At 49.4% G+C, this 22,597-nt stretch overlaps 1 protein-coding gene across 2 annotated transcripts in view; it reads left to right on the top strand.

The window, feature by feature from the left end:
* Positions 1–22,597, top strand: part of EXT2 (exostosin glycosyltransferase 2) — a 1,411,400-nt gene that overhangs the window by 290,675 nt on the left and 1,098,128 nt on the right. For both annotated transcript variants that reach the window (XM_069623317.1, XM_069623316.1), the window contains exon 5: positions 19,208–19,403. In XM_069623317.1, the coding sequence (XP_069479418.1) occupies positions 19,208–19,403 (196 nt within the window). The remainder of the gene's footprint in view (positions 1–19,207; positions 19,404–22,597) is intronic.

Here is a 22,597-nt window from a genome sequence, read left to right as displayed (position 1 = left end):
AAAGGAATTGAAAGCATTAAAAAAAAAAATAACTAACACATACTAATCTTTGGCAGACATGATACAGTTAGCTTAATAACAGTATTATCCCAATTATTTCTGGTTTTCAATTATTTGAAAAATAAAATATGATTAGCACTCCCACACAGGCCTTTTTGCACATGAGTGAAGGGGATGATGACTGCTGCACTCTTTCTCCATTAGCTCCTTTGAACTTGCAGCGAACATTGAAAAGAGGGTGGAGAGAGCTCTGAAGGCAAGAGAGGAATGCAGGGTGAGCTGTGCTTTCATTGAACAGGGTAACTTAAATAGCTAACTTTGCTACACAAGTGCCAATTTAATTAGCAAACCTACAGAATTGCATAGCAAATTGCTCCGCGACACCACCTATTTTATGCTTTGAGGTATAATGGGCCGGTTTTGTGTACTGCATGGTGAGTGATGCACAGGGTCTTAAAAGAGGCCCTTCGTCCGACTTGGAGCCAGTGGAGGGTTCAGAGAGCTGGAGGTGTGGTCTCTTGGACCCAGGGCGAGGAGCAATTTAGCGGCAGCGTTTTGCGCTCTTTGGAGTTTATTAAGATGGTAAGCCGGGACTCCTAGGTATAGGGAGTTGGCATAGTCCAGCCTCAACATTACACTAGACATAATAGCGGCAAGTGTTTGGGAAGGAGAGGTAGGGAAAGATGTGTCTGAGAAGTTTGAGATGGTAGTGGCAACATTTAGTGACATTGTTGATCTGACGGGAGAGTTTTCGGTCAGAGTCCATAGTGCAGCCTAGGTTTCTTACTTTCTCAGAGGAGCTGTGTTGGGGGGGTTGGCCCAGGGACTGGGGCAAGGGGAGTGGATGAGGTGGAAGGGCAGTGTTGCCGCAGACCATGATTTTGGTTTTAGTGGGTTTTAGCAGGAGGGGGTTTATTGTCATCCATCGGTCAATATCTAGAAATCTAGAAGACAGGCTTCGAGGTCGGGCTGGGGGGTTGGTGTCCAAATTGTGGAATTTAAGGATTATTTGGGTATAGTTGACGTAGTTGTAGCCCGAGATGTTGTGCAAGCGGATGATTCCAGGAAGGGTGGACATATAGTGGTTTAATAGGAGAGCAGATAGACATGCGCCTTGCGGTACTCCAGTATTAACCGAGCGAGCAGCTGAGACAAAAGGGAAGAGGAGAGTTATTTGTTTCATGTTGCTGAGGAAGGAGGTGATCCACTTGAGAGCAGTGCCACGGATTCCAAGGGAGAGGAGACGGTCAAGGAGGTTTGAGTGGTTAATCGTGTCAAAGGCAGCAGAGAGGTCGAGGAGAATTAGTGCAGCGCATCCTTCAGAGTCTGCAGTGACCGCAAGATCATCCCAGATCGAGGTCATAGTGGTTTCGGTTCCATGTCGTGGTCTGAAGCCTGATTTTGTGGGGTCGAGGAGGTTGTTGGATTCAACAAAAGCGTTTAGCTGAGAGTATGCTGTTCGGTTTCTGAGTTTTGCAAAGAATCTGGTGTTCAAGATGGATCTGTAGTTTGAATATGTTCTGGTCCTGTGCGCAACTGGGAGCATTCTCGTACACAGTATTAAAGACCCTCTCTCAGGTAGTGTACGTCTCCCCTGAATGCTCCACGGTGTGAGCCCTATTTGGCATGTGGGACAACCTCTCGAACAAAGGTAGATGCTCATTTGTAAATACAGGTTGTATGATTGCCAAGAGATGTATTCTGTTGAAGTGGAAGCAAGTTACCCCACCGTGTCCAAAAACATGGTTGATAGCACTTACCTGGGCCCAGAGCTGCGAGGACCTGTACCTGGACTCATAGTCTCCTACTTGTTGCCCAGCAATGCCTGGACTGAGTTCCAATCCTACATGGTGGCCCTCCCTTCTGACCAAAGGCCTTATGAAAATTGTAAAAGTGTCCCGCTAACTGTCTCACCCCAAGGGCCAATGTCATTTATGTGCCTCAAGTACCGCAAGATATGTTATTGTTATGATGCACTGTAATTCTGTCTCTTTATTGGAAATGATGGATTACTGTAACCGCTGTACTCTGATAACTCTGCCAAATAAAAAGAAGTTTAAAAAAAAAGATAAGTGTCTGTCATTGAGTTCTCCTAAACAATTTTTATTGTATTATTCATTGTCCCTAATTACAATGGCTCCTCCTTTGTCCACAGGTTTTATAGTGATGGATTGGTCTTCTGCTAATTGTCTGAGCAGTGTATGTTTTCTGATATTGTGATGTTTAATATCAAAGTTTTTGATCAATTTAAGATCTTTGATCATTGAGTTCTCAAATAAGTTTAGAGCAGAATTGTTCACACTTGGGTTGAATGTGCTCTTGGGTTTCATCTCTGGGTAATCAAGTAAGTAAAACAATACTTCAAGTCTCATCTTCCTAATCATTTTGGAGATATTAATATGCTCTTCAAATAGTGTGGTGTTATTAGTGGGCACAAAGGACAATCCTAATTTAAGTAAGTCCATTTCTTGTCTCGATAATGTACGTTTGGAAATGTTGACTACTAGGTCACTTATCTTTTCTTTGTCCTCTCCTTGTTTCAAAATGTGACATAGTTTCCCCTTTACGCCAGTATTCACGATGGTAGTATTCACGATGGTACATTAGAATAACCGTACGCGACTGTTTAGATTGCGCGACTGAACTCACTGACCACGCAATACTAAGAAGATGAAACAATCTGCATGGTTTGTAAGTACCGCATGCGCGCCACATTATTCCGACTATTGGCCACGCACTACTTGACATCTCCATATCCTGATACCGAAACATCTTTTTTCAGACGAGACGTCCCCCGTTTAGAGCCCGCTCTGCACTAATCTACTCAGAAGTATGTACCTCTTTATACCCGTTCATATTCACAACACATTTACTGACTACTGCAACATAGACGTATGCCTTATTTTACTTTTCTGAATTACACAAAGCCATGGGAATTCGAACTGTTTTCACCATCTGGACTACCACGACTAGTATTGGGATTACTTTTAAAGGAATCTAGAGTACTTCCCAGAAGCATTCAGTGACGAAATAGACACCTTATGAGATTATGCAAGCAAGCTTAATCAAGAATTGAGAATCGGCCATTTGGAAGGTGATACTATCTATTCACTTGCCTCTCATTAAGTATTTTTAATGACAGAAATGTATCACTTACAAGTCCCTTTGTTCTTATGTTGTAGATTAGAAGTGAAGGAAAAAATTAATGAAGTATATGCAATTGAGGAACTTTCCTCTCCTAATGAAGGGATTAGTATCCCAAAACGCATCGAGCTCAATTTTAATTATCTAAATATCGTTATGTATGGATCTAATACCTCATATGTATAACACAGACATTACATTTGTATTTGATGTTGTCAGTATTGCCATAAATCTGAACAAATGAACTGTGATCTATGATCTGTTCCAAAAACCTAACACTAAGAGTAACTCATTTAATAGATTCTTTGACCGGTCTATATAGGTATTATACCTGACTAATAAATAGCAGTATACATAGTGTGCAGGGAACGCAAGTGTCCACTACTCTGGGTCACTTATTTTTCTGTTTTATACTTGCGATTTCTTGTGCCAGAGTGGCTCCTTTTCCTCTGCACCTGTAAACCTTCCCCGATTTATATAATGTATATACTAAATTCAACTACCATATAAGGTGTGCGCTCCATAATTCTGTCCCTAACCTACCTTACTATTCCCCAGAACTGCGGCACTGTCTACTGATTGTGTCCTGATGATTGCTGTGGGGAACGTTTGAACTTACATCAAGCTCTCTGAAAGTGACTTGGAAGGTACTTCTCTGCATTTAGCCATTTGTTTGGTGAACTGCTTGAGCTCTGTTGAGTTGTAGTCCAACAACTAGAATTTCAGCATGTACCACTGATTATTTTTATTTTTTTATTTTATTTTTAAACGTGTCACTTTCATTGTACAACATTTTACTGTGTCAAGGACTTGGTTCTCGTACATTGTCACTAGTACGTGTCCAGATTATAACATTACATGCATTGACCGCATAGGATTAGATTTAAATTCCATGGGCCCCATCTCTTCATATTTTCCTGCTCCCTCCCACCTCTTCCTTCATAGCTAGTTCCCACCCGCTCAGGGCCCCCCTTTCGTCAGGTCCCCCAATGATCTACAGCACACATACGTCTGATTGCGTTTTGAGTTTATCCTAAACCTCATACCACAGTGTGTTGCGTGCCCCCTCATCCTCCGATACGTGCATTCGTGAAAACAGCACTGCCATGCCTACCCTTCTGAGTCGGCCCCACTATACAGTGCTGCACCGTCGGTTGGATCCGAGCATCATCCAAGACCGACATCTCCTCTTGAACTTCTCCCCAGAACCCCTTTACCTGGTCACAGTCCGCCACATGCAGAAACATCCCTGTCACCCCACAACACCTCCAGCAGGTGGGATTCACGCTAGGCGCCATTTTGTTCACCCTTCTCTGAGTGACAGAAGCCTGCCTCACAATCTTATACTGTATCCATTAAAAGTGTGCGTTCTTAGAAACTTACTTAACATGCATGAGAACCCTTTTCCATTCACCCTCTGAAAATACCTCCACTATTTCACTCTTCCATTTACCCTGCAAACCCATAGCCTTAATATTCAGTTCGGTTCTATCTGCTGCATATAATTCAGAAACATTCCTACCGCCCTTCGCACCATCATCTCATTCACCCCAATGGTGTACGTGGTCTATTTGGGGAAACCCTCCATGATGTTCTGACTCATACCATTAGGGTAAAAAATTCCAAGAAATGAAGCTGCACCGTTGGGTGAGCTGCCCTAAATTCCACAAAAGTGATGCCCTTATCCCCTGATGTATCCCCAACCAGGCCTCCTCATCGGAACCGCCCAATAGAGCTCCTTCCCTGCCGGCGAGGTGCATACCCCAACCTACTACAAGTCAGGGGAATTTTAGCCATGAAAGGGAAACTGTGTCCTGGAGCCTTGGTGGCCTTCAAGCACGTCCATGTAATGGTGCTGACCGATGTCCGAAGCTCCCTCCCCGACCCCCTGTAACTCCATCACCTTTAGAGGGGCTGACTCCACCATGATCCAGTTCATAAATCGGTCTCTATTTGGGCGGAAAAACAACTCCACCATGTCCTGCAACACTGAAGCCCAATAGTAAGATCTGAAGTCTGGCGCCCCTTTTCTCTCTTTACCCGTCGGTAGTTGCAGAGTGGCAAGCTCTATCCTCGGAGCTCCCCCTTTCCACAGTAATCTAGAAACAATGCTATGAAGGGTCTGGAAGCAGGCAGTTGGTAGAACCATAGACATCACCTGGAACATGTACAACAATTTAGCAAGTATGATCAGCTTTACAAGTGCAGCTAGCCCCTAGAGCAAAATTGGAAATCGTGTCCAGAAGTCAGCAAGTTTATCAAAGGCAGCCACTGTTTTATCCATATTCTGCCAGTGCACCCAGTCCCAATTGGCACTTATCATACCCAGATACCGAAATCCCCCCTCGAGTACTCAATCACGCACTGCACGGCTCCCTGTCCACCTACATCAGTAACGTATAAATCGCAGATTTGGAATTGTTAACTACCAGCCCAGAGAGTTTCCCAAACTCTCCTATCGTTGCCATGACCTGGCTCGATTAACCACCCGGGTCCATCACATATAGTAGCACTTTATCTGCATATAGCGAGATACAATGTCTGCCCACCCCCCCCCTCCCAACCATCTGCAGACCCACAGCTTCATGCCTTTTCCACCCTTGCCAACGGTTCAATCACCAGCTCAAAAATTAAAGAGGACTACGGACACCCCTGATGTGTACCACGCTGCACAGGCCAGGGATGCAACACCACCCCATTAAGCTGCACTATGGAGGCAGAGCTCCCAGTAAATTTGACCCCCAATCCGATTTTACTTGTCACAATCCAGTGAAAGTCCCAGGTAACCGAGTCAAAGGCTTTGAGTCTGAGCTCACCACCACCACCTTTTCCGACATATTCCTATACTTGCCCAGAATCGCAAACAACCGTCTCAAATTATGCGGGACGGATCTTCCTTGGATGAAGCCTATTTGGTCCGGGTGCACCAACCCCTGTATAACCAGTGTTGGGTGTCCTGCCAGTATCTTACACAAAATCTGACATCCACATTATCATTCACAAGGGACAATATGAGGCGCAGTCGCTTTCATCCCTGCCCTCCCTAGGTAGGAGTATCACCAGAGCCTCCAGCATCAATTGTAGAAGCTTACCTCTCTCCTTAGACTCCCGGAAAACTTCCAAATGTTTAGGCACCAGCAGCTCCTTGTATGTGCTGTATACCTCCACCGTAATACCATGCATTCTTGGAGTCATACCCGCACATAGTCCCTTAATCGCCCGTTCTACCTCATGATTGTCTATACCTCCCTCCGAATGTACCCTTTGTTTCTCTGTGATCCCACTGAGAACCCCCTCCTCCATCCACTGCCATGCAAGCTATGCATCAAAATCCTCCCTTTCAGCATACAGAGGCATAAAACTCCCTAAAAACCACACATAAACCTTCCCTTTTGGAGACCAGTGTCCCCTGCCCAGTTCCACACTAAGTCTCATCCCTGCTGTTCACACTCCTTCCTCACCAACTAAACCAATAACCTACCTGCCTTATCCCCCTCCAAGTGCTGCTGAGCTACATATGTGTGCGAGTACAGCAGTTCCCTCCCCACTGCCACATCCTATTCTTTCCCCCCTCACCAGTTCCTGCTCCAATGTGGCTACCTTCAACTCAAGACGCCTCACTTCCTCAGTTAGGACCCTGCGCATCCCGACTGTAATGCAAAACCCCTAATAAACACCTTCAGCGCCTCTGAGTCCATGTGCCTATAGGTCGTGGAGCTCCAATTGCCGTCCTGAAACAGTTGGATCGGATCTCCCCAGTGTTATACGAAAGGCAACTTCTGATTTTCGAACCTCAACTTTCGGTATCAGCAGTCTAGCCGTTTTCCTGACCAGTCCCTGTATTAATGGTGCATGATTTGATCGTGTTCTGTCCAGAAAGTCAGCAGATGAGATTAGGTCAAACCCCTCCTCTGCCACCAGCACATAATCAATGGGTGAATAGGATCCTTGCACCACCAAGCAGTAAGAGTAGCTGCTTGCCTCGCCATGCAACATCCACCACACGTCCCATAGGCACAATTCCGCTATGACCTGTGATGTAACTTTAGTCGCTGATCCCAGTGGACAGACTGCTGTGCTCTCACTCTCCCTCGTGGAGTCCAACACACAAATAAGTCCCAAAGCCAGAGAATCCAAACCATCCTGTGACCCACTGAGATCCTGCATCTGCTGAAAGAACTCAGTCTGGGCCACATTCGGAGCATACATTTCCAGAAGCAATATGGGGTGCCATAGCGCTTTCCCCATCACTGCCACATACTTCCCTTCCCCATCTAGTATGGTGCGAGTGACCAGCAGTTTTGCTGCATCCCTAATCCATATCACCCCACTGGAGTAGGACGCAAATGTTTTCCCATCCACTCAACCCTTGGAACGATTCCCCAGTGCACCCAACCCCTGATCTTCAAGGTGAGGCTCTTGCAGCACAGCCACATTCACCTTATGTCTGAGATAGGAGTGAATCTTTACCCTTTTCACTACATTGTTTAATACTTTGAGATTCCAACTAATGAGATTCTGCGGGGGCCATGGGTCAACCTTCCCCTGCATAGTTCCAATCTTTCGATTTACAGTCCCTAGCCTAAGGACCTATGTCTGTATGACAAGTTAACCTAAAACAATCCGTTCCCCTACCCCCCGCCCACCGCACCCTGAGACCCTCCCACACCTCCCCTCACCCAACCACCCCAACACTGGGCACAACCCCCAACAGTCCCTTTCCCTAACCCCTCAATCTGAGGCTCCACCCCTACATCGCCGCCTGGCAGTGTAGCCAACCATAAGAGTGGAAGGTAGAGGTGGGCCTCACCCACCACCCCAAAGGGAGTCATCCCTGTAATTACACCGCTCTGTGGGCAACCTGTCTCCAAACCTATACCACCCCAGAGTGAAATCACCAATTAATGAACCCAAAAAGCCCAAAATGTGAGCCCCACTTTCAAAGTAAGTACACACGCCCAAGAGACACCCACCCTCCCACCCCCGATCACCCATTTAATACAGAATCAAAAAGGAAAATTGCCTGAGAGGTGTGCTCCAACATTGCCATGCACTGACACCCAGCCGGTGCCTGCTATTTATCAACCAGCTTCCTCTAATCCTAGCTTAGGCGGGTCAGTGCTACCAACTGTGTCAGCTGTTTCACCACAGCCAGTTCCTGGTAGTTGCTCCTCCTTCACCATAGCCAGCGTGCTGTCCTCACTGACATGTACCTGTCACTTGCATGCCTCCTCTGAAGAGCCTCTCTACTGCCTCCACCCGATGATCCGGGCCCCTGGCCACTTCCTGCATAAGGGCTGGAGTATTTGATGGCATAGCATCCAACCAGTCCCACGCCTCGCTTGGTCGTTGAAAGAAAAGGGAGCGACCCTCCACCAGGACCTTCAATCTTGCTGGGAAGAACATCATATACTTTAAGATGAATCCTGGAGTATTGTCACTGCTTCTATGGGGGAAGCCCCTTCCCATGGTGCCAGTGAGGTGAGTCCTCTACCCAGTAGTCCCTCTGGGGGTGGTACTTAGCAGGTGGATCTCATGGGTAGGGGAACCCTTCATGGGACCAGTGACAATGGCCCTGGGAGAAAGCGGTATTCACGTAATCCTTTGGTATCCCTGCTCTCCTCATACCCCACGCAGACCCCTATAGATCCCCATACCTCTGTGTTAGAGTAGAGGGTCTCAATAACAATACTGGGAAGAGGAAGAGGGAGACTTACTCAAGCTTAATACAATATACCACTGAGACGAAGAAGATGGGAGGCAAAAGCCCACCGCTGAACAAACACATGTGGTACAGTTTTCATCAGGCAGGCCCTATCTTAAAAAGGGAAGGAGGACTGTAGGAAGCGTCAAGCCGGCCTTGGAGGAGCACTGAACGAGACACCCGTTCCGTGGCAGGAGACCTGAAGGCTGGAAGTCGGGACGCAGAAAGGCGTGACTTTCCAAGAGGTCCAACCAAGGTGGACCTGGGCGGTGGCAGAGAGCAAATAAGCCCGACCGGCGAAAGCAGCTTCACAAAGTGAATGTGAGCAGCCAGAGAAGTGAGGGAGAGTCTGGAGCTTTGGAGCCGCTAGACAGCGAATGCCGAGCACAGCAGCAATACAGAAGCTCTGCCTCACCGCCAGAAGAAAACGAAGACTGCCCCACGACTTCCCAAAGGTAGGGGAAGGGTCGGACTTGTTATTTGTGCATGGAGGGAGCGGAAGGAATTTAAAAGCCTATTAGATCTATCCTGAAGAGCAAAAGAGGATGACAGAAAAAGTATGCAATTTGAAACAAACTTGTAAAGCAGCTAAATTCATCGCAAAGAGCTAAAGGGGATAACGGAGGAATTATACAAATTGTTACAAACATTGGAAATAAAACTATGTGGTATAGTACCTAGCAGGAGAGTATACCAGGGCTGTCCAAGTGGACAACCGGTGAACCTGGGGCAGGGATCCGGCCAAAGCAGAACAGGGTATGGGACCTATATGACAGCAGGGAAGCCCTGCCAGTATACAATAGTTCTAGGATCCAAATGGAAGCAGACAAGACCCATCAGTAAAATATATGAGTAAAAAGAAAACACATCAGTGCAAGAATAGCTATAACCAGTGGGCTGAAGCCCAGAGGAAGTCGGGGAGACACTGAGAAGGTATCAAACGATAAAAGAAGGCAGAGTCAGATAATCAAGTCTGGCAGGTTAGTGAACCAGGCTTCATATGCCATTGAGGGTCACAGTATTGAACCATTTGGAAAGGTCTATGGTCAGGTCTAGCAGGTTAGTGAACCAGGCCCGATAAGAGACTGGAAAGCTACATTTTGTTTCACAGACCGAGGAAGAGGATTCCTCCAGAAGATTTGAGGAACTGTGTTTTATTTAGGAGTTGAATCTAGAACCAAGGAAGAGGTTCCCTCCAGGAGATTGGGGATTTAAGTAGTGGACATTGGAACTATGCCTATGCGTCCAGAATGAGAGGGGCCTCCTCCTGCATTAATGAGACATCCAGTTTTTCTTAGTTGGTTGAAAGTGTATGGGATGGAAATAGGTTTAAACGCAGGACAGTGGACACTTTACTTTACAGACATCCTGACCGGGTCCTTAGTATTTTTGTTGAGATAGAGCAACCCCTCATAGTAAATAGGGCAAGATAGGTTTTTCCTTTACTTTTGTGGTTACAAATAGTTATGGCAACCAATATGCCACCTCTTTGTTAGACTCATACTTCTGCACCCTTATAACTTGCATCCAAGTTCCTTAAGCCTCCTTTTCACGACGGTGTACGATTTATGCTGTTTCTTTACCTCCTGTGTGAAATCGAGTAAAATTGCCCACCTTGTAGTCTGGTGTTCTTCTTGCATCTTGAAGGATTGCGTCCTGGAAAATTAATAATCTTGCTACGATCGCCCGAGGGGGAGCACCTACACAGGGTTTCCTTCCAGGGACTCTATGCACCCTCTCAATGGTAAACCACATTGCGGGATCCCTGATAGTCAAGGTTGCCACAAAGAGCTGTTCCACCCTTGGGCCTTCTCCCTTCAGCGACCCCAAGTATGCGTGTGTTTCTGCGCCATGAGCGGCCTTCTGTATCTTCAGCTCAGACTTCCAGTACCCTTGTGGCTGTGGCGAGTGCATTGATCCAGGATTGCAGCACCATCACCGTGTCCGCCACCTCACCCACTCTTTGTTCCAGCTCTGTCACTCGTCCGCCCTCGCCAGTGTAAATATTCCGATGGACCCTGACTGTAGTTTGGCCTCCAAGGATATTGTTGAATCTTGTATTGTCTCAAGTAATCGTTCCATTGTCACACTTCCCCTCCCCTCGGGCCCCCCGACCCCCATCAGATTCCGGATCTTTGTCTTCTTCCACCAGGGGCTCTTTCGGTCTGGACTGTCTAACTTTACCCCCCAAACATTGCTTCAGTTTCTGCTGTTGACCAACCAGCGTGCTAGTTGCGGAACCTCTGGGCCTCTTCCACCAGTACCGCAATTCACACCTTGTTAGTGACGATCAGAGCGCAACCCTTAACTAGATGCCACCACATCCCACTCACTCTTCTTCGATCCCTGAAGCCCCAGAGGCCGCAAGAGTGCTCCTTTCCTCCTAGCACAAGCCTCCAGTGAGCTCGCCCTGCTCCTCAGTGATCAGGGTTCCCCTTGGTCTGCACTCCGATCGCCTGTCAAATCTTCACTCCAGTGCAATTGTCCCTGCATGTGTTACCCATACACCTTCTTCACGCAACCACCACTGCATATGTGATGACCACTAGCAGCCCAGCCGACATACGGGCACTTTAGTATTCCTTCGTCCTCGGACAGCCAAACCAGGTTGGAAAAGTGCACCTGCTCTCCACCGAGCACCAGATATCCACCACTGTGCCTGCCACCTCAGCTGGTATGCAGGCCCCTATGTCAGCCCCCACTTGACCCTGAACTCTGTGCTCTGGTCCTGCCTCCTCAGACCGGGGCGTGTGGTGTCCGCTCAGCACCCCCACTTAATTTCCGTTCTATCCACAGAGCAAGAAGCATGCCCTCTGCAGGATGAAACGCCTCCATGGCCCTGCTGGACCTCGTCTCTCCAGCTGCAATTCCCAAATCCTGTCACTTCGGTGCCCGTGTCCTTCTGCCACCTCGATCTTCTCCACCCAGTGTGCCATTTTCCAATGCCCGCACCAATCTGGGTACTGGGCACTCAGGACTCATCACAACTTCCCACGCTGTGCAGTGGTGAAGAATTTACCAGGATTTTAATAGTTGACTCCCAAAGTGCAACAGAGTTCAAAGGGAGGGGGCCATGCTGGTCAGGCTCTCTGGCGCAAACCGTACCACTGATTAAAAAATAAACAATAAAAAAAAGAATTAACAAAAAAATGTTGTTACACTCCTGTCTATGTAAAATGTTGTGTTGCAATGTGTAACTCCTGTTATTACTGAATCTATTTTTCGAGGAGTGTAATCTGACCTTATGAGTCTGGTACTATCAGTCTAATTTTATCGTGACATTTGGTGCCTTAAGGCTTGGGTTCTAAAGTATTAACCCCTTTCCTACTGCTAGATACTATATTAAATGAGGTGTGTGCATTTGTCTCATTCGTGGTACTAGAGGTTCAGGGATTGCTCTGACTGTGTTTGGATTTTGTGGCATGAATAGGGCTATGTGAATGCATTATTCCACTGAATAGATTTCCCTTTCTTCCCATCCCTTAGCCCTGTGGTGTTCCCACTAGTGGGTAGTGGGCAACACATGTGGGCTAGGTCTTAGTTTATCATTACTTTTTTTTTTATACATGCATTATGTTTTAACCTAATAATTTTTGACCTAGTAGATGCATATTTATTTAAAGCATATATTTTTCAGCATTCCCGTGTTGTGTGGTTTCTTTCGAATAACTATACTTGGCACCCGGTGAAGGGTGCTCAGCCAATCAGGTGGTTGGAACAGCAGGTGAAAATACACATTACCCACCCGAGGTCCTTCCCCGGGTGGCACCATTTTTTTGTTTGCTAATGTGGGGAGGCAACGGAGAGCCTCCCCGCCCACCTCCCCACCCCACTGTCCCCCAAAAATGCCCATATGCCCTTTCACCCCTTCCCTTCATCCCCACATACCTGCAGGACCATAGCTCTGAGCTCTGCATAGACATGGAAAAGGGTCTGTTTTTCATATGGCGGCTGCCTTCTTTTTTTCCCGTTTTCCTCAGGAAATAGGGCTGTGCAAGCAGTGCAAATCTCCCGATGGAAAATAAGGAAAGCCATTCGCACTTTGGGTGAACTCCGGAGTGCGTATGGCTTACTGCAGGCTCGGAAGGCCCTTCGCTCTGGCCTGCTTTAGCTCGGGATTGTGGGCCGTTAACGGCCATACCCACCCTCCGCATGAATGCCATATTCACTGACAAACTTCCTCCCTCCCTACAGTTAATCCTAACTGCTCTGCCACAGGTACCACTTTAGAGAGTATGATGTTTCCTTTTGGTGAGAAATACTGTTCTACCTTTAGGTTAGATGGTTTCACAGCCCTCACCAGAGGGTTGTGCAAAATTCTTCCTAACCACAAGGTCTTCAAATTCTAGGTAGCAGGTGATCCTTGTTCCACAATGCCCTCTTCGAGGGGATTGGGTCCTCCGACGTATTCCATATCTATGACATGTAATCACCACAGCTGTGCTGCTTCGGAAACTTTTTTCTGCGTCCTGCGTCGATGACGTCGATGCGCCGTCGTCGAGGGCCTCCTCCGACGTCCGACGTCATCCGATGTGATAAGTAGGACGCACGACGCCCGTAGCCTCAGTTCCGTTTTTTCCGCGAACGTGTTGCTTCGTGATTCTCGGTTCACGCCTTGACTCTTTAGAGTTCTGTTCTTCTCGGTTCTTCAAACCTGTTCGTTTTGTGAAAATCCTTCGTGTGAAGATGTCTTCTACTTCGTCTTCGACCCCGCGTCCGGGTTTCAAGAAGTGCGGGGAGTGTGGGTCCAAGATGTCGGTGACTGACTCGCACGACGCCTGCCTCCGGTGCCTCGGGGAGGCCCACGACACGGATGACTGTATCGACTGCCAGTCGCTCACGTCCAAAGCCTTATGCGAACGTAAGAAGAAGTTGTCGGTAGGTCGGGTGTCCAATCCCAGGAAGTCGAAGTCTGCGGGGCTTTCGACGGATGATTCGAGGGGTGACTCTCCGCGTCATCGTCGGAAGTCTCGTGGGTCTCCTTCTAGGAGTCAGTCTCGCCACTCCTCAGCCTCTTCGAGGCATTCTCGGAAGCGCCGACACCGGTCGTCTTCCAGGTCCTCTTCGGAGGACTCTGCCCGGCACGTCGCTTACCCCACCAGCCGTGCAACGCCAGTGGAATGGGCTTCCTTCGGGAAGAAAATGCTGGCGATTCTTGAGTCGCAGGGTACTAAGCCGTCCGCGCCCCCGAGTGGGGTCAGTCGTGAGAGGTCGAGAGACACCGCTCGCAAGAGTGGTCGGCACGAGTCACGGGAGAGGTCCCGTTCGGACAAGGAGACTCATTCTCGACGTACCCGTTCCAGGTCCCGGTCCAGGTCCCGGTCCTCGACGCGTTCGAGACCGTGTGCACCTGTGAGGTCTTCGAGGAAGACATCGACGTCTGAGGCGTCGAGGGCGTCGACAGGCTTTCTCGAGGCTTTGGCTCCGAGGAAGTCGTTGAAGCCGTCGACGCTCAGGTCGTCAAGGGACACGCTCGGGGCTCCGGCCTCGAGGGCTGTGTCGACGCCGCCGATGCTGGAGGCGCTGCATCTGACGTCGACGCCGATTTCCTCGACGTCGACGCCGATCCTCTCGGCGCCGATGCCGGTTCTCTCGACGCCGGCGCCGATTCGCTCGACGCCATCGACGCCTTTCGTGTCGGAGGTATCCCGTGGCACGGGAGAACCCCCTAGGAAGGCTCTGGTTAAGAGCAAGCACTCTCAGGTGCCTTCTTTTCACCACCTGGACTATATTTCAGAGGCGGATGAGGATTCTGATGGCCTGGTTCCTAGTCAGGTTCCAGATGAAATTGTCTCGGGCCATAGTCAGTTTGACGATTTGAGACAGTCACTGCATGATGCCAGTGGACTGGACACCTCTCCGGAGGTGGAGTTTTGTAGGCCTGAGCCTGGCTCTCATGCCGATTCCTCGTACCGGCGCCTTATGGCTAGGGTTTCTGAGTACTTGGGATGGTCTGCTCCCCCAGGGGAGTTTGTGCAGGATGATCTGACGGACATCCTTGATGTTGGTCCCCCAACTGATCCGGTACTGCCGTTCCATATGGCTTTACAGAGAAGGGTGGCGGCGGCTTGGACTGCTCCGGAGAGTCTCCCGGCGGTGGGCAGATCCTTGTCGCGAAAATACCGTCCAGCCAGTAGCGACCCCTGCTACTTGACCAGGCACCCCACTCCTGAGAGTTTGGTGGTGCAGGCGGCCACGGCCCCGGCAAAGCAGGCGTCGTACCCTACCATCCCTCCTGATAGGGACGACAAACGTTTTGATGGCTGGGCGAAGAAAGTGTTTTCTTCTGGTGGTATGGCGCTTCAGGCGGCCAACTCCATTTGTGCCTTGTCACGTTTCACACACACTCTGTGGAACTGTGTTGCGTTAGCGGCTGAACATATTCCCGAAGGGGACGAACGGGATGGTTTCCTTGCTATGGTCCAGGATGGTAAGGATGCCATGTGTGAGTCCGTTCAGTCGGGTTTGGACTTAGCTGAATGCGTCAGTAGGTCCATGGCGGCGAGCACCATGATACGCAGGTTTGCGTGGTTGCGGAAGTCGGGGTTTGCTCCTGATGTGCAGTCTCGGCTCCTCAACATGCCCTTTGACGGTGAACACCTTTTTGGCAGCAAGGCTGACGAGAGCCTTGAGAGGTTGCAGACCTCGAAAGCTGCAGCAAAGTCGTTGGGCGCTGCAGTTCGCCAACCTACGCCTTTTCGTCCTAGGGGACAGCAGTGGAGGGGTGGTTCCTTTCGCTATTACTCGTCCTTCAGTAAAGCGAGAGGAGCTGGCAGTCAAAGAGGCCAACGCAGGGGTACCAGAGGTGGACGACAGGGTACCCCTGGTGCCAAGACCGCTCGGGCAGTTGCCTCTTTGCCCTCAGGTAACTCCGCGGCCGCTCCCACTCAGTCATGAGGCCATGTCCCATGGTTCGCCGGTTGGGGGAAGGCTGGCGCAGCATCTTGTAGAGTGGCAAGCCATTACTTCAGATGTGTGGGTTCTGGAGATCATAACCCATGGCTACTGTCTTCCCTTTCGGCACAGGCCTCGCGACAATCCACCGGGGAACCTCTCTTTGCAGAGTCCGGATCCGCTCCTTGCGCAGGAAATTCAAGCCCTGCTGGAGAAAGGCGCCATAGAACTGGTGCCTGTAGCGGAGAGGAACAAGGGATGGTATTCCCCTTATTTTTTGATTTCGAAGAAAGATGGGGGATTGAGACCCATCATGGACTTGCGCGGTTTGAACAAACTCCTCAGGAAGGACAAGTTCAAGATGGTTACTCTCTCTCAAGTCCTCCAGGCCCTTCAGCTTCAGGACTGGTTGGTGTCACTCGACCTTACTTCCATGTGCCGATCCATCCCAAGCACAAGAAGTACCTGAGGTTCGCGGTTGGCGACTCGCACTTTCAGTTTCGGGTCCTGCCGTTCGGATTGACCTCCGCCCCGAGGGTTTTCACCAAGCTCATGGTGGTGGTGGCAGCGCATCTCAGGCAAGGGGGGATTCACGTCTACCCCTACCTGGACGATTGGTTGATCAGGGGGAGCTCTCCCGAGCAAGTCCTGGATCATCTGTCCGTCGCCTGCCACTCCCTTCACAGGCTGGGCTTCTCCCTCAATTTAAAGAAGTCCCATTTGACGCCAACACAGCGGGTCCAGTACATCGGAGCAGTGCTCGACACTTCCCTGGGGCAGTGTTTTCCTCCCCAGGTGAGGGCTCTTCACATTCAGCAGATTGTGCACAAGTTTCAGCATGCCCAGACGCTCCCAGCGTTCGAGTTCTTGAGGTTGCTCGGCCTCATGGCATCCTGCATTCTTCTGGTGCCAGAGGCTCGCCTGCGGATGAGATCTTTGCAGTGGGCGCTCAAGACGCAATGGTCGCAGTCCTCCGGCAGGATGTCGGACCCGGTTCAGGTGCCGCCCTCGGTCGCCCGGGACCTTCTGTGGTGGGCCGTCGAAGGCAACTTGATGAAGGGGGCTCCATTTTGGCTTCCCTGGCCGGAGGTGACGATCGTGACGGATGCATCCCTCACGGGTTGGGGAGCTCATGCCAACGGGCTGACAGTCCAGACTCCATATCAATCTGTTGGAGCTGAGGGCCGTCAGGCTTGCCCTGAAGGCTTTTTTGCCGACTGTGCAAGGAAAGAGTGTCCTGATCCTGACGGACAACACAGTGGCCATACACTACCTCAACAAAAAGGGGGGGGCAGGGTCACTTCCTCGGTGCAGGGAGGCGATGCAGCTCGAGTTCTGGGTCATCCAGCAGGAAGTTTCGATCTCGGCAGTTCATCTGGCCGGAGAGGAAAACGTAACGGCGGACGCTCTGAGCAGGCAGAGCACGATCTCTCACGAGTGGGAGTTGGCTCAGGAGATTCTCCTGGAGATCTTCGCCCTTTGGGGGACCCCTCAAGTGGATCTCTTTGCCTCCAGTGTCAACCGGAAGTGCGAAAGGTTTTGCTTGCGGGAATTTCCTCCAAAAGGAGCCTTAGGAGACGCGTTCGTGGTGGAGTGGTCATTCCCGCTGCTGTACGCGTTTCCTCCAGTGCTGCGGAGGTTGCGGAAGTTCGGTTCCCGGATGATCCTCATTGCTCCGGCGTGGGCTCGGAGGACGTGGTACCCGGACCTTCTCGACTTGTCCATCTGCCCTCCGCGTCGTCTTCCCTACCGAGACGATCTGCTCTCACAGGAGGGGGTCAGGTTCTCCATCCAGAGGTCAGATCCCTCAACCTTCACGCTTGGCTTCTGAAAGGTTGAGGTATAGGGATTGGGACCTCCCTGAAGACGTGATGGAGGTGTTGCTTTCGGCCCGAAGGCCAGCAACAAAGTCTCTGTACCGTTGCCGTTGGCGTAAGTTCTGCGACTGGTGCAGAGTTCAGAATATGGATCCTTTTGCATGTGACATCCCCATGGTTCTGTCCTTTTTACTTTCTTTGGCCCACAGGGGCTTGCAAGTGGGTACCATTAAAGGTTACCTGGCGGCGCTGTCCATCTTTAAGCGCTCGTCTGGAGAGTGTTCTTACTTTAAAATCCCTTTAATTTCACAGTTTCTGAAAGGGCTCACTAATGTGTTCCCTCCCTCACCTTTACTGGTGCCCGGTTGGGATTTAAACCTTGTTCTTAAGTTTCTTATGGGTGCTCCGTTTGAGCCTTTACATTCTTGCCCTTTGAGGCTGTTAACTCTGAAAACTGTGTTTTTAGTTGCGGTTACTTCCGCTCGCAGAGTGAGTGAGTTACAGACACTTTCAGTTAAGCCATCCTTCACTGTATTTCACAAGGACAGGGTTGTCCTTAGAGTTCGTCCTTCTTTTCTTCCTAAGGTAGTGACGGAATTTCATTTGGCCCAGAAGGTTGTTCTTCCGGCATTCTATCCTCCTCTGCATCCTGGTAAGGAAGAGGAGAGGCTCCATAGGCTTGATCCTAGGAGAGCTTTAAGCTTTTATGTTTCACGCATGTCCCGGGTCAGAGTGGACGATCAACTCTTTATTGGTTACGCTGGAAAGCGGTTGGGGCAAGCTGTGACGAAACAGACTTTGTCTCGCTGGATTATTTTGGCCATCTCGGAGTGCTACCGCTTGGCGGGTAAGGACCCACCGGCTGGCTTGCGGGCCCATTCTACCAGGGGTATGGCTGCGTCTACTGCCCTGCAGAGGGGTGTTCCTATTCGCAACATCTGTGATGCAGCCACCTGGGCTTCAGTACATACATTTGTACGTCACTATTCCCTCGATTCCATCTGAGCACAGGATCTGGCCTTTGGCAAGGCGGTCCTTTGCTCTGCTATTTGATTGGCTATTCTAAATTTTGATTCTAAATTCTTTCCCTCCTCCTTGCTCTGGTACTGCTTTGGGAGTCTGTCATAGATATGGAATACGTCGGAGGACCCAATCCCCTCGAAGAACAAGTTACTTTCTTACCTGGTAACGTTCTTTCGATGGGATGGTCCGACGACATATTCCATATCGCTCCCGCCCTGCCTTCCCCGCTGCAGAATTTCTTTTGCGATTGCAGCTTACGTTCCGCAAGGCTTTGTGTCTGACTGGCAGTTGACTATTGTCACACGTTCTGGGGAAAAAACTACAACTGAGGCTACGGGCGTCGTGCGTCCTACTTATCACATCGGATGGCGTCGGAGGAGGCCCTCGACGACGGCGCATCGACGTCATCGACGCAGGACGCAGACGCCGAAAAAAGTTTCCGAAGCAGCACAGCTGTGGTGATTACATGTCATAGATATGGAATACGTCGTCGGACCATCCCATCGAAAGAACGTTACCAGGTAAGAAAGTAACTTGTTCTTCTGATTGTCAGATATCTTTCTTGATGCATGAGCAATACTGTGTAAATGCCAAAACCCTAACTATACAGTTTGTCTCTTTCCAGGACCCGCAAGTACTTCCTACTCTCTTCCCAACTAGCCTTACATCCAGAGTATCGGTCTGACCTGGAGGTTCTGCAGGCCGAGAATGGAGAGTCTGTCCTGATCCTTGACAAGTGCTCCAACCTTTCCGAAGGTGTTTCTTCTCTGCGGAGGCGCTGCTCCAAGAACCAGGTCTTTGACTACCCTCAAGTACTACAGGTAATTTAATTTCAGTAGTCCAACCTGTGTCTAAAGGACATCCTCCCTGAGTGATGGTGGGAGGCTTCCAACACTGGATACTTTCACTAAGTAGGAGCTGCTCATTGGCACTACCTCCATTCAGTGGAGGCTTCTAGGAATCCAATACATCCACTGCGAAGAGACTTCTAGCATGTTTTTTTTAAATGTGCTGACTGGAAGATTTAAGCTTTTTGTTATATTGATTGCGCTCATGCTTCATGGCTATAGGTTTATTGACAGAGAAGTGGAATTCTAGTGCTAGATAGATGCACTTTGAAAAATCTTCTTGTCAGTTGGAACAGTCACTGTGGAGAGGTTGTGTGGTACTTGTATCATCCACTTGGACAAACCTACTAGATATTAGCATGCATTAAGCAAAATGAGGCTTTTTGCCACTGGACACCTGCACCATGAAGAAACTCTTGATGCTTGGTGGCGCTTTTGTATCAATATGGGTTTCAGTTGGAGATGCTATTTGCCTATGCCTCGTTTGCCTAAGTTCTGCTGTATCTTGTGATCCTGAACTAATCTACCCACACCCATCCACCAGAATCACTCACCCAGAGGTCATATACGTGCACCTAATCCGGCCTCTCCTGTTGGCAAATATTCCTACCGATATTAGCAACTATGCACATTACAGTTAAATAACGCTTGTGTAGCACATAACTTTTGAAATTGCATTTTCACTGGCCATCTCTTTCTATATATATATTTCTGATGCTTGTGAATCTGCTTAGAATCACATGCTGTGCATATAGTCTGGCATCTAGGAGTAATCGCAGAGTATTGCATTGTCTTTTGAGGATTGAAAAGGGACGTGGACATGGGCGTGCTTGTAACACTATCCGTGACGTGTAGTGTACCTAAAATCCCTCACGCGTCAAGGTCCCCGATATTTTTTTTCTGCCCAGCTAGCTGGTCACCCTATGCGGCACTTGTACATTGCAAAATATAACTTTTTTCTCCACGACCGTTGGTCGTTTAGTCTTCGACCTTCCTTCATCGACGACTACTTCTAAATCCTAAGCCGAAGACGACTACAGATGTCGGCGGCTTGTGCTTCGGTGACACTGTCGACCGTGTAGCCTCTGCCCTCCAGCAAGGCCTATACAGTAGGGCGAATGGGGCCCAGGGTTCTGATTCTTTGTAGACTGCATTTCCTTTTCCCCCCTCTTTTCCCTTCTGGTCTCGCTGTCGCTTCTCACCTCAGCTATGGAGAGGATTCCCTTTAAGTTTTGCCCGTCTTGCAACGGCAAATACCCGAAGGTGTAACACGTGTCTACCTCGTGATCGTGACTAGCAGTCCTGCAAGTCTTGCCGACTTTTACGTCCAAAGATGTTAAAACATCGAGAGACGAAGTGATGGGCAGCCTATGCCATGCAGGCCGAGTGTAGCACCCCTGTAGGCACAGGTGCCTCGAATGACAAGAATACAAGTGACAGCCATTGCTCCGATGTGGAAGCCATTGCTGCCCCTCCCCCCCCTGTGAAAACTGCAGGTTCCCAAGTGCCCGACCGCTAAGGGCAGGCCGCCGGCGCTGCTATGGGGAGACAACATCTCGGCAACAGGGGCACACCCGCACCACAATCGGGAAAGTACACAACCCCACAAGCTCCCTCGACCGACACGTTGCCGAAGCAGAAGACGCCAATGGGCCCGTCGAATGTTTCGACAACGCCCACTGATCCACATGATTGGCCGCCCTCCCCGCAGACTGCATGCGTCCGGGCACTGAACCCATAAGGGCGTCTCTACCAAACACCATAAGAGTGCTGACACGCCTTATAAATCAGCTCCAAAGGTTTTGGCATCACCAAAATCTTCAAAGGCTACAAACACGTCAAATACTCGCCAGAACTACGCAAGAGTTTCACAGCAATCGTTTTGGCAGCAAATAAACCTTGACACTCGTCCAAACGTTGAGAGGAATACTCATAAGGCTCACATCCATTATCTTAGACTATGGCTGAGAAATCTCAACCTCATAAGGACCTCTGTCCTCCAGAAGAACCCCTCCCCCCCCCTCGTCCAGACCCCTTTGGTTCATCCCTTTGGACCAGAGTTAGGTTTGAAGGATACATGGACAAACTTTCCAAGTTTTTGGGGTAATACATTTCTCAAAAATCCACAAAGACCCAGGGAGTAGGATTCCTGCCCTACTCTTTCTAAAGTCCCAAATATTTCAAGCAGTTTTCCACAGGAGGAGGCCTGAAGAAGTCTATGAAGACCCCTATAATCAGGGAGAAAATCCTTTTGAGGAGACACCCGACCAGTGTCCAGACTGGGGTGTTGAACAGCTGGTAGAGGAAGCACCAAGCACCATGGCTTTCCCTAACCCACTACTCCAGATCCAGACACCCTTTGTCTAGACCCTCCCTCCTCACCTCCTCAAAGGCAAGCTTCACCCATTGACGACCAAATGGCCTTCAATGCTATCCTAAAGAAGGCTGCAGAACATTTTTAAATGGTCACCCAAGAGGCAGTACAGGACACAGACTTTGTGGAAGACCTCTTAAAAGAGGAAACCCCCCCCCACAAGCCAGGTTATACCACTACTTAATTCTATTAAGAGGCGCATCGCACCATCTTTGTTAACCCCATCTCTAACAAGAGCTGTCAATCCTAGAGTCGAAAAGCTTTTTTGCCCCTCTCCTACAGACCCATTGTATATATGGGCCCAGGCCACTCCCTAGTAGTCACTACTGCAAGGAAGAGAGCTGGGGTACCCTTGTCTACGGCAGAGCCACCACCAGACAAGGACTGTAAAATGTTATACGCCCTCGGAAAGCGCATCAGCATATTCCACTAGAATTGCCAATAACACCAAATTGCTGGCTAGTTATATCGACGTCCAATGGAATTTACTCCAGTAGGGCCTGCAAGAAGTCCCGGAACCAGTACGATCACGCCTGCTGGTGGTTGTTTTGAAAGGGAAGCAGGTCCACCAGAATATCCTAAAAAATACCTTGGATGCTGTAGAAACAGCGGGACGGACCCTGTCCCAGGGTACCCTCCTTAAAAGGCACGCATGGCTCAAGATTTCAGGCTTCAAGCCTGCAACCACAGGCATCCCTTATTAACAAGCAAGTGGATGAGACCAACTTGTTTGGAAAAGCAGTAGATGATGCCTTAGAAACAGCGAAGATGGATCATGAAACCTTAAAGTCTC

The sequence above is a fragment of the Ambystoma mexicanum genome, chromosome 11 (assembly GCF_040938575.1).
Source record: "Ambystoma mexicanum isolate Mex_15411 chromosome 11, UKY_AmexF1_1, whole genome shotgun sequence".
Taxonomy (NCBI): domain Eukaryota; kingdom Metazoa; phylum Chordata; class Amphibia; order Caudata; family Ambystomatidae; genus Ambystoma; species Ambystoma mexicanum.
This window is presented reverse-complemented; position numbering and strand designations above follow the sequence as displayed.